Below are 12,007 nucleotides of genomic sequence, written 5' to 3'. Positions count from 1 at the left end.
CACTCACGGTGTATTGTTTAGGCAAGATGATCAATGTTGCTACCAACAGGACACCCAGACCAATAATCATCCAGTTGGAAATGTGAACGGTTCGAGACGAAGTAAGGAAACAATCAATGGAGGCGCGAGTCTGCAAAAAGAGGAAGATTCAGTTCAAGCAACACTTCTCGAAGAAAGATCGCAAAGCTTGTGATAAGTTGTGACTCAAAGTGCAAGAAGCCAAATTATTTTAATAATTTTTTTCCACTCACTTTTCTCTGCTCTGAGCGCGTGATCTCTTGAATCTTCTTCATTCTGTCCTGGATCATCTGCATACAGAGAAAAACACAGACACATTTATCACTGAATTTAGCGTTAAATCTTCTGACAAAAGAAAATCTTATTTGAATAATAAATGTTAGACCCCATGAATTAATTTTTTTGTCTCCTGGCTTTTAGTCCATGTCTGTCAGCTTTGAAGGAAACTTATATTGCATTCTCAAAAAATGACTAAATTAACTTTTAGCTGGTTTAGGGTGCATTTCACAGTGTGTTTAAAGTGCTTTGTCTGTAACTCTTCACCTTCTTCTCTCGACTCTCCTCCTCTATAGGAACAGTGTTGTGAGTCCTGTGTTCTCCTTCAGTGCAGGACAGACAAACACACGTCTGGTCATCTCTGCAGAACAGCTCCAGAGGTCTCTTGTGTTTCTGGCATATATAATCCTCCAGATTTTCCACAGGATTGATGAGTTTGTGTTTCTTTAGACGTGGGACTCTGAGATGAGGCTCCAGATGAGAGTCACAGTAAGAGCTTGGACACGTCAGGCAGGTCTTCACTGCTTTCTGCTTTCTTTCATCACAGAAGTCACAGAACACGTCAGATTCTTGTTTAAGCTTCTTAAAGTGTTGCACAAGCTTTCCAAATGTTGTATTAATCTTGAGATCAGGTCTTTTGCTGAATTTTTCTTTACAGAGTGGACAGAAGCAGACCTGTGTGTTCGTCCAGCACTCGCTCAGGCAGGTTCTGCAGAAGTTGTGTCCACATGGAGTGGTGACTGGATCAGTGAACACTTCCAGACAGATGGAGCACTGGAGTTCCTCATTTAGTGCTGGACCACTGGAGGATGCCATGGCTGACAAAACAATGACAATATACATTGCTAGAAAATTCTGATAAGTGTACTAACACATGTTTATGCACAGGATAAAAGTGTATCTGGTTAGCACAGTCCACGTAGCCCCTGCTGGCAGATGCTGTAACTACACCATTCTATGGCCAAAAAGTATCATTCAGTAATTCACAAGTAGTCATGTATACTGGCAAAATGTTTCTTTCCATGCAACATATACATTTTATTATAGACGCTGTGCTCATGGACAATGATGACAACAGGTAAGTTGTGTATTTCTAGGTGTCCTGCACATGCCAATCAACTGCCATTGAGATAAAAAGAAGTACAGATAGCTTTTTATCAGGTATCACAGACTTTCTTATCTTTTGTCTTTTGATACTGTAAGTCTAAAAGAGACTGTAAGGAGTACAAAGTACAAGGTTTTTCCCTAGTTTTACTCCAAAGTTTAGGCTACATGAGTAGGTAAAAATTCTTCAAAACTATACTAAAGTATAGAAACTAAGTATTATTCCGTCAGTTATTCCAGGCCTTAAACTGCTAGGCTACACCCCCACAGGCAGGGCAGCACCTCAGAAGGTAAACTCGTATCATTCTTTCTAGTTCTGGGTAATTTGTGTATTTTCATTTAAGAAATGCCTTTGCTATATCACAGAGAATACATGGAATTGATTATAAAGAATTGTTGTTAAGGAATTGTCACACAAACACCGATAGTGGGATAAAATGCATCATTATAGTGACATATTCCAGTGTATTCATAAAATCTGTTATAACAATGTAAATATGAACAGCTGTTTATGTCAAAGTATTTGATTAGCATCTCTCTCTGCATGTGTAAAATAAACGAGTTATGTCTCTAATAGCCAAAGTGAAGAACAACAGCATTTAATATCATCAAGAAAGGGTCTTTCTATATATGAAAGACAACACAGCAAAGTACTTATTTTACAGATAAATAACCCAATAAATAAAAAATCTTCTAAACATTATGCAATTCTCATTTTATGGAGTAGCCTAGTTTTCACTGGACTTTGTTCATTCTGTCTATCTATTCAAGATATTACTGTTTCTGAAGTCTGACATGACTTATAAAACACACTTTTAATAGCATACTGCTTTTGATAATGCTGCTTTCTGGTAAACTCTACTAAACTCTTACATTTCTGTCACTTACCTGTGAGTGAATATCAGATGTAAATCACTAGTTTCAGAGTGTTTGAATAAAAAGGTTGTTGTCTGAAGAAGCTTTCAGTTTACCTGTTATAGTTTCACCTTCACCAAAGTCTTTCACTCGCCTGCAGTGATGTCATAAAGCTCATATTTCATGAATATTGAACAGTGTGTAAATAGTGTAATTAATCTTCATTGATTTCCTGCATATTGTACAAGGGTAACCCAATGTGGCATTTAAAAGTAAAAAATAAACGATGAAAGCATACTAAAAAAGTTTCTAAGACCTTCATATAATAATAATAATAATCTGTTAGCTTTAATAAAACTGTTGTCACTGTACGAGTGCACACGTCACTATCCTGAAGTGCGAATCTCTACAATTTAAAATTTACTTTAAAAATGAAATGCAACCACCTTGTGTCAATCACGTTTACACACTGCCTCCGAAACATTCGTCCATCATAAAAAATTAAATCCGGATCGGGTTCAATTTTCTGCTTTTTTCGCATCTGTAGCAAGCATTTTGAGAGGTATTTTGACAATTCAGAGCCACCTTACAAGCGAACGCCGAGATCCAGAACTGTTCAGGATCAACTTGTTCACATAAATTGGTGGTCTTGTTTTTTATATGTGGCTCCAGTATCGCTAGCAAAGCATCAAACTGAGACACTGACACCCTGACGTAAACTAATAATTCATTACATTTATATAGCGCTTTTCTAGGCACTCAAAGCGCTATTACAAGGAAGGGGGGAATCTCCTCAACCACTCTGTGAATCACTCGGGATAATCCCGCAGCGAACTCTCCTTCCTCTCGACGCAATCTCAGGATTGGATGCACCCAATATGTCCTCTTTCTTTTTCTCTTTTTAAGAAGAGAGAGGACAACAAAATCATCCTCACTGCTTAACCCTCTGGGCTTCTTCGCCCGAAAACGGGCGAAAACTTGAACGTTTCGAATTGTTTAATTTTTTTGCTTCATCGGATGGGGGTGAAACTTGGTGACTTTTGTTTTATTACCTATATGAACACACAAAAAAATCAAGGAGATGATTCTGATATGTTAAAGGGTTGTAAAAAAAAAAGTCACACTTAGCTTCCTCCCGCCCGAAAACGGGCGACATAGGAAATTAATGGGAAATACGAAAAAATTGGAAAACTCAGAGAAACTTTTGGTGGTACAAGCTACAGATCAGCCACTGTGCTGAAAAAAAGTGTACAGCAATGAAGGGGTGACACTCTAAAACATCAAGAGTGCAAATAAGACACCCTCCCCCCCCCACACACACACCCACACACACAAACACACACACAGAGAAATGAACTGGTAAGACTGAAACAGCCAATTTTGCCCCAAACTATATAAAAATTATATAATCATAATAACTCCAAAACTATAGCAAGGAGAGTCAAAAGGTAGGTATCGTTTGAAAGAACTCTTTTTAAATTTTTTGAAAATATAAATTACATTACATTTGGACATTGTCCTGCCAAGAAACAGCGGATAAAAGACAATATATATATATAATTTTTATTATGATTTTGCATATCTTTCTTATTTGTCATGGAATAACTCAGGAAGGAAATAAGGTAGGAGGAAATTTCTTTGTTAGTGAAGTCCCCCTACATGTTAGCTGCATCTGGATAAAAAAATTATAATTTTTGGATAAAGGAATCAAAAGTTACAGCATTTGGAAAAGAGATAGCCTTTTTGTACTTTGACACCCCCTCATGGGCAATATTTTCTCCATGAAGAATATCTTGTCATAAAAGCAATAGATTATGTTAATTTTGGGCTCATTTTAATTGTAATAATATGCTGTAAAAAATGAAGTGCCATTTTCAATTATCTGAGAATGTTTCATGAGCTGTATGATGTTTTTGACACATTGCAGTACATTATTTTATAGATTATGAAAAAAAAGAAAATTCTATTTATCAGCAAATAACTCAGCAATACTTAAGAGTTTATCAAAGTGGATACATTCACTGTAAAGGTCAGACTCTAAGCTTTCAAATGACATCAACTTTGTGTTAATCAGGGCAAGATTTTTTAAAAATATGGTAAAGAATATTTTTGCAGCTAGGTGGCGCCTGCTGGCGGTACACTCGGTTTTAGAGGGATTACTCAGCACTCTTTAGGAGTTAATAAATGTAATTATATGTATTAAAAAGCTGAGATCCTAAGCTTTAAAATGATATATAATTTGTGTTGTTCCATTCAGTGGTTGCTTAGTAATAAAAAAAATTATTTCCGAATGGGAATAAATCAAATAAATAAATAAAAAAGCTATAGGCCGCCTATAGGCGCTTATAGGACATGACACAAATTAATACATTTTGAAGCCACTAGATGGCGCTCTTCTCAGTTGAATTTTTTTTTTTTTTTAGGCCTGCACTCTATTTTGATGTGAAATGTTGCATTTATTGAAAAATAAAATAAAATAAATAAAATAAAAATATATATATTAATTCTAATGGAAAAAATAGCTCATAAAATTATATAATTAATGCAAAGTATCATAAAAAATTCAAAAAATTCTAAATAATAATCAGAAAACATTATAGAACAAAAATATATTTGATTGGTTATCCTGGGAAAAAGTAAAGTAACATTTTAAGGCTTTGTGTGTGACTATTATACGAAGAAGCCCAGAGGGTTAAAGACTCAATTTTGTATTGTTTCGTGAATTTGTTCGCAATGGATTAATTGATACGCATCAGACTCAGTGCGGAAGGTTTCTGTGCGTGATGAATAATTAGGATGACGAAAAAAAAAAAAAAAAAAAAAAACGCATACGAACATTTCGCACTCAGTGTGGACCTTAAAGGTAGGATTTTTCAAAAAAAAAAACATTCCAAATTTGTTTAAACTGTCTTTATATACCAATACATAATTAAAATGTAAGTACTCTGAAAAAGAGAATATAAAAATCGAGTGACTGTAGACCTTTTAATCTGCAATAAACACAGCTCATTATTTCCATTCACTCCCACCCCCTCCCTTCTGAGCTCCTTCCAAAGCTACGCCCCCAAAACACATGAACGCGCGACGCCAAACGCTCAGGCTCAGCTGGAAGACGCATTTATTACCTGAGACGAGTGGAGAGGAAGGAGCGCAGTACATACAGTGACATCATGTCAGAATCACATGTAATAAAATACCTAACTTTATCACTATGAATATAAACAAATAAGATTTATTTTAGTACTCACTATCAAGCTAGCATATCGATAATGGTAAAGTTTCATTCGGTAACGAGCTATATTTATAAGGCAAAACTAAAAACAGGTTGCATTGATACACGTTTTTCCATTACCATCAGTTACACTGTGATGAAGGTGAATTTCGTGTAAGATTAATAATAATAATAATTCGTTACATTTATATAGCGCTTTTTTCTGAGACCTCAAAGCGCTTTACATATGGAAGGGGGGAATCTCCTCAACCACCACCAATGTGCAGCATCCACTTGGATGATGCGACGGCAGCCATATTGCGCCAGAACGCCCACCACACACCAGCTTACTGGTGGAGAGGAGACAGTGATGAAGCCAATCAGTATATGAGGATGATTAGGAGGCCATGATGTACAGAGGCCAAGGGGCAAATTTGGCCAGGATGCCGGGGTTACATCCCTACTCTTTTTCGAAGGACATCCTGGGATTTTTAATGACCACAGAGAGTCAGGACCTCGGTTTTACGTCTCATCCGAAGGACGGTGCTCTTTTGGCAGTATAGTGTCCCCGTCACTATACTGGGGCATTAGGACCCACACAGACCACAGGGTGAGCACCCCCTGCTGGCCTCGCTAACACCTCTTCCAGCAGCAACCTGGTTTTCCCAGGAGGTCTCCCATCCAGGTACTAACCAGGCTCAGCCCTGCTTAGCTTCAGTGGGCAACCAGTCTTGGGCTACAGGGTGATATGGCTGCTGGCCATATCATAACATATATCATAACAAGATTCATAACATATACAGTGTTTTGCATGTAAGAGTTTCCATGATGAAAACATTGTTGACTCTAATGAAGACTAACATACACTCCGAGTCCGGAGACAAGTACCGTATCGTCGGTTCGAGGACAGGTCCGGGGTTGAGGGCGAAGCAGAGGAGGTCGTTCAAGAGTGCGGGCAGGGTCCGAGGAAGTCGTTTTTGCCTTGTTTGCCTTCGCTGACATGCAGGTGCTTTGAGCTGAATATTTCCGGGAACGGTGACATGTGATGAGTGTCAGCGTGCGCAGTGGGGCTCGGGCACGAGACATGAAGGCATCTGATTGGTTCTTTACATTCGCACCGAATGGCAGTGATTGGTCAGAGTTTTTACTGTCCTGCAGCTGCTACAGAGGTCTGATTGTTTTCATTCCTTTTTCTGAACACATAATGTATTGACTACTCTCAGGATGGAAGGACCATTTCACCCAGTATAAAAAAAAGTGTTTCTGAACAGGATTACCTACCCTAGCTTTAAGAAGCTAAAGTGATCATAACTTTATTATGTTAAAACGTTAATTCGTTAATCACTGTGGTAGTGAACTAAAACTACACACATTTAGACCCTTGACTGTTCAACTCTTTATATACTTACATACTATATCTTTACTCATTATAGACAAACTGATGTTTTCTGAGCATTCAGTTTAAATCTTATGCTCTCCTATTAGAATTGAAGGAACATTCTTCCTTATTTATATGTAAAGTTATCTATATCAACCACAACAATGATTCTAATGGGGACAAATGAATTATATTGGAGTCAGATAAATATTTGAATTATACATGTGTACAATTATACTTTTGTTTACATTTACATTTAGTCATTTAGCAGACGCTTTTATCCAAAGCGACTTACAAATTAGGACTAAATTAAGCGAGTCATCGTGAAGAGGCAAAAACAATGCAAGAAGTGCTCAAAATCCGAAGTTCAGGCATTGCTCAGAGTAGCATAAGCCCGATAAGGGAGGATTAAGGGAAAAGGGGTTACGTGCTCACGGAAGAGATGGGTTTTCAGTTGTCTTTTGAATGTTGTCAGGGATTCTGCTGTCCGGATGAGGGTGGGGAGAGCGTTCCACCAGCAGGGAACTGTGAATGAGAATGTTCTGGAAAGTGATTTTGTGACTTTCTGTGATGGAACCACGAGCCGTCGCTCGTTGACCGATCGTAGGCTTCTGGTAGGGATGTAGACTCGTAGGAGCGAGTGAAAGTAGGAGGGAGCTGAGCCTGTGATAGATCTGTAAGCAAGCGTCAATGCCTTGAACTTGATGCGAGCGGCGAGTGGTTTGTTATTGGTTCAAAAGAGCAGCTTAAGCTTCCAGCCTTACATACTCCAGATCCTCCAGAACTCTTGCTAATAGAGACTCAATTTGTCCTCTATCTTAGATTTCGAATCTCATTCTCTATTTTGCACATTCAAACTTGCATGATACGCTCAGTTACGTCACGTGTGAGAATCCATTGCATTTAGTGTTGATGACGTCTAAAGACGTCGTATCTGCATTGAGTTCATCACAAAAATAATCTCTCCATCTGTTGATTGTATTTGTATGTTTCAGCCTCTAGAGGGCGCTGTGGTGGGTAAAGAGTTGACGGTCAAGATCACGTTCCAGAACCGGCAGTCACAAGTGTTGAGGAAAGTTTTGTTTCATATAGAGGGATTGGGAATGCAGAGCGTCAGAAAGATCCCGTGTGGGTAAGACTTTCAGTGTTTCACAGCAGTTTAATTTCAGCGGAGACGTGTTCATGCACTTTAGATATGCTTCAAAACATAAATTGTATTTATTTGTAATATATATAATATATTTATTAATATATGTAATATATAATATATGTAATATATTGTAATATATTTAAAGAGTGAAGCTTCCAGAGAGTTGATATTGTCTTTGTGTCTGTCAGTGATGTGGAGAAGCTTGCGACGGTTACACTGATGGAGAAGTTTGTTCCCACCGTCTCCGGCTCTCAGAAGCTCCTGGCATCGATGGACTGCCGTCTGCTCACTCAGGTGCACGGATTTGCTGATATTGTGCTCAAAGCAGAGTGAAAAACACTGTCATTGTGAAGCCTTCTAATGCTCTCGCTTCTCTTGAAGAATATCTACTAGATTTAAGGGTCATCTACATTGGATAATAATTCAGTATTTTCATTTACAACTGATGTAAGTCAACAATTAAGATCCTCCATGTTTTAATTATATCCTGTCTGTCTGTTGTAATGTTTATCATGAACTTAAATCATTCTCCAATGTGTATTTGCATAATAATTATCAAGCTGTTTAGATTATAATCAGTATGAGTAATAGAATTGAACACTTGTCTTTATTCAGATGATGCAGTTATTACAATATAAACCAAGATCATCAATTTTTCACAAATAATTCAATGTTTACAGCTGGAGAGGAGAGAGAGAAAATGGCTTCAGAGATTTCCTGACAAAATAATAAACATGTTGAAACACTCAGGAAATGTAGCATATTATGTAAAATCTAACCATATATAATATTAAATCATATGTCAATTTCATAGTACATTTGAAAAGCAAACAAATCATTGTGTTGATTAGAAATATATAGACTCGTAATAAATAGCCCATTCAAATGTAGCCGTGATGAAATATATATTTTAAACAACATATCACACAACTATACATGTCTCACAAATATTTGATTATAGTTGATGTTTTGTCAATGATTGATTTTTAAAGGCCTTTTTGCACTTGTACACATTTTGTCTATCACATTAATTTTCTTATAATTGTAAGTAAAATCGTTAACAATTCATAATAAGTATACAGTAATAAAGTATTTACAAATCATTTGCAAACTATTAGTTTATAGTTAATTAACAGTTTATAAACTGCAGTTAAAGGTCCCATATTGTCAAAACTGAACTTTCCTGGCTTTTTTTCATGATAACAGAAATCTAGGGGCAATGTAACTACCATATAAGTTTCAAAACAGTCAATCCACAGACAAATGCACACAGCCTGCATAAAGCTGCTGTGCCTTTACACGAACCGTTGTGATTTCCGTCAAAAATGTGACGTCTGAACTACTCAGTCACTGCCTTCAGTCTCCACCCCGAACACTGCCCAGCGTCCCTCACTCCTTTTGCCCAACCCCAGACAACATCGTCGCTGAGCAACAACAACACGGAAACATGTCGAGAAAATGCTGTTCAGTCGATGGATGTCAGGAAACTACATCATTGCTCAGGCTTCTGAACAACATTAATATAAGAGAACAATGGCTAATGTTTATTTATTCGGAAATACCACAGCAATTTAGTTTGACCTTAACCGTCTGTTCTGCACAGTTCACAAGTGACCGCTTCGTCAGTCGGGCACAGCTCAATGCCGGTTTTTCAAAGAAGATACTCCTCAAAGATGCTGCAGTCCTTAGGGTTCATAGTTTTACAAGTTTACCTTGGGCGTCTCTTTGCAGCATTTGTTCTCGCGCATCTTTGCACATTAACCACAAGTACACCTTTTACAGAAAAAAGTAACATTGTAAAAGAAATTCAAACGTTGCGACGTTTGTCTGTTATAGCCTACAGGACAACTTAGTTTGAATAAACCAGCAGACACTGATTAGCTACTTGATCGCCTAAATAAAAATAAAAATAATTTAAGCTGCAAGCAGCATTTATCGGGGTTCAAGCAGTTAAGGCCTTTAAGGCCTTTAAGCACACAAGCATCAAAAGACATTAAGTTTTATTTAGCAAGCATTTAACAACTGCCATCATAGATGAAAAAGTCAATTTACAGCCTATACAGGCAGTTTACCATAGGAAATATATGGTTTTAAAGCGTTTTTAGAGTCTTCTTAAAGTCTTGCCTGATCTCCACCACTTTTATTAGTAGTACTCAAAGTGTGCCCATATATATGTGTCAGATTTGTTGTAAATATGTCATTTTGATAAGGAGTTTAGACAATTATATTCAGTGGCGTAACAAGCCAACACCGGGCCCTTAAGTAGGATTATCAAGGCGGGCCCCTTGATGACGCAATTGATGACATTGATGACACAATGTCCGCGAGTAGGCTACCATGAATAGGGTAGGATATGATCATACACAGCATATAAGAGATGAGATGACTAACAAAATCAGGAGTAGCCTACGCTCACCAATAACAAAACAAAAAAACAACAAAAAAACACTGGTGACAGCGCACTATAAAACATTGTTAGGCCTAGGTCCAAATACATAAAAAAGATGTTCTCTTACATTATAGCGGGATTTTCCGGGCTTTCCTATGTGCAACTGCAAAGTTGTCGATTAGATCAGGATTGTGCGCACAGGCATTCTCAATTGACCCTTCGCAGGGAGTTTGATTAACAGGCGATCTGACTAATCATAATCCGCCATTTTGTCCAACAAAGCAGTCAGGAGAGTTAGTAGATTAACATAGGAGGATTTAAATTTGAAAACCAAAGTGTGCTGACGTCTTAGTACTTTAAAACAACATTCCTTTTATGTTCATTCATGTTTATTTTAATGCTATAAATCAGTGGTTCTCAAAGTGTGGTAGTGGTACGCAGAGGAATCACTGAATTTCGCACGTAAGATCAAAATTTACTGTCTATTGTGTGATCAGTTTTGACCGGTCCCTGGAGCGTACAATACGATTACACCGGTGTGAGTAGAACGGCCAGTGCATCACGTGATCAACTGCTAAATTCAAATCGTGCTCGCAGTTGGCTGGCGCTGAGCCAGAGACGGACGCGCGCCACTTATACGCTGTCAAATATCACAATTATTCAGTGTTTTTAACCACATAATGTTTATTTTACGTTTCAGACATTTAAATTCACATAAGTACTAAAAAACAATACATTTACAATTGGTAAAATACACACTGATGTCTATGGAAGCGAAAATATAATAATTGCCATTATAATTAGACGGCACGTTTTACACATTGTGTAAGTAACTTTAAAGTTAACTCTATTCTTCTCCCAGTTCACCGGCCACTTACTTTCATGTATTTTGGGAGAAGTGGATGAATTTACGTGCTGTAAATCCAACAGATACGATTCTCTGAACAGTGGCACAAACTAACATGGCGGCGCATATAGCTCAACTAACGCGATCATTTTAAAGGTGTTTAAAAAACATAACACTTCCACTTGCAATATTTGACAATAGGAATATCAAATATTTCATGCCATAGCTAACAAATTTGTGAATATTTTGAATTAAAAAAAAGAAATAAAAGCATTCATTCAGCGCTGCGGTGTGTCACGTGTCAAGCAATGACGCGTCACCATGGAAAAAGTAAAGTGATCTTGAAAAACTCACAGGGGTCAGCCAAAACATTTAAAATTTATGTTTAAAAGGGTTAAATATGAATACACAGCCTGTTTTTTTATTTATTAATATTTTAAGGACAGTAGGCTACAGTTTTTATTTCACTTTTAGGTGCAATACATTTGAATTGAATCATTATTTAAGTTTTTATTAACCTGTATGCAGGGGTGGTAAAAGTACTCAAAAGTTATACTTGAGTAAAAGTATATATACCTAAATAAAAAATGACTCCAGTAAAAGTAGAAAGTCCTCCATTCAAACATCACTTGAGTAAAAGTACAAAAGTATCCGATTTAAAACGTACTTAAGTATGGAAAGTAAAAAGTAAATATTCAAATTAACTGTAAAATATCAATAATTAAGCAGATCAATTGTTTTGGGAGTGATATGCAATGTTTTAATTGAAGAAATTAAAA

At 37.1% G+C, this 12,007-nt stretch overlaps 1 protein-coding gene across 1 annotated transcript in view; it reads right to left on the bottom strand.

Moving 5' to 3' along the window:
* LOC311302623 (E3 ubiquitin-protein ligase TRIM21-like) overlaps positions 1-2,299 on the bottom strand; it is a 183,590-nt gene extending 181,291 nt beyond the window's left edge. Inside the window, exons 1-4 of the mRNA XM_084428621.1 lie at positions 2,287-2,299; positions 562-1,112; positions 252-308; positions 8-130 (exon numbers count right to left, since the gene is read on the bottom strand). Coding sequence (XP_084284747.1) covers positions 8-130; positions 252-308; positions 562-1,110 — 729 coding nt within the window. The 5' untranslated portion in view covers positions 1,111-1,112; positions 2,287-2,299. The remainder of the gene's footprint in view (positions 1-7; positions 131-251; positions 309-561; positions 1,113-2,286) is intronic.
* Positions 2,300-12,007: the final 9,708 nt, after the last annotated feature.

This window comes from Rutilus rutilus (genome assembly GCF_951802725.1).
Source record: "Rutilus rutilus genome assembly, chromosome: 13".
Lineage (NCBI taxonomy): Eukaryota > Metazoa > Chordata > Actinopteri > Cypriniformes > Leuciscidae > Rutilus > Rutilus rutilus.
Note: the sequence above shows the minus strand (reverse complement) of the source record. Positions and strands in the feature narration are given on the sequence as shown.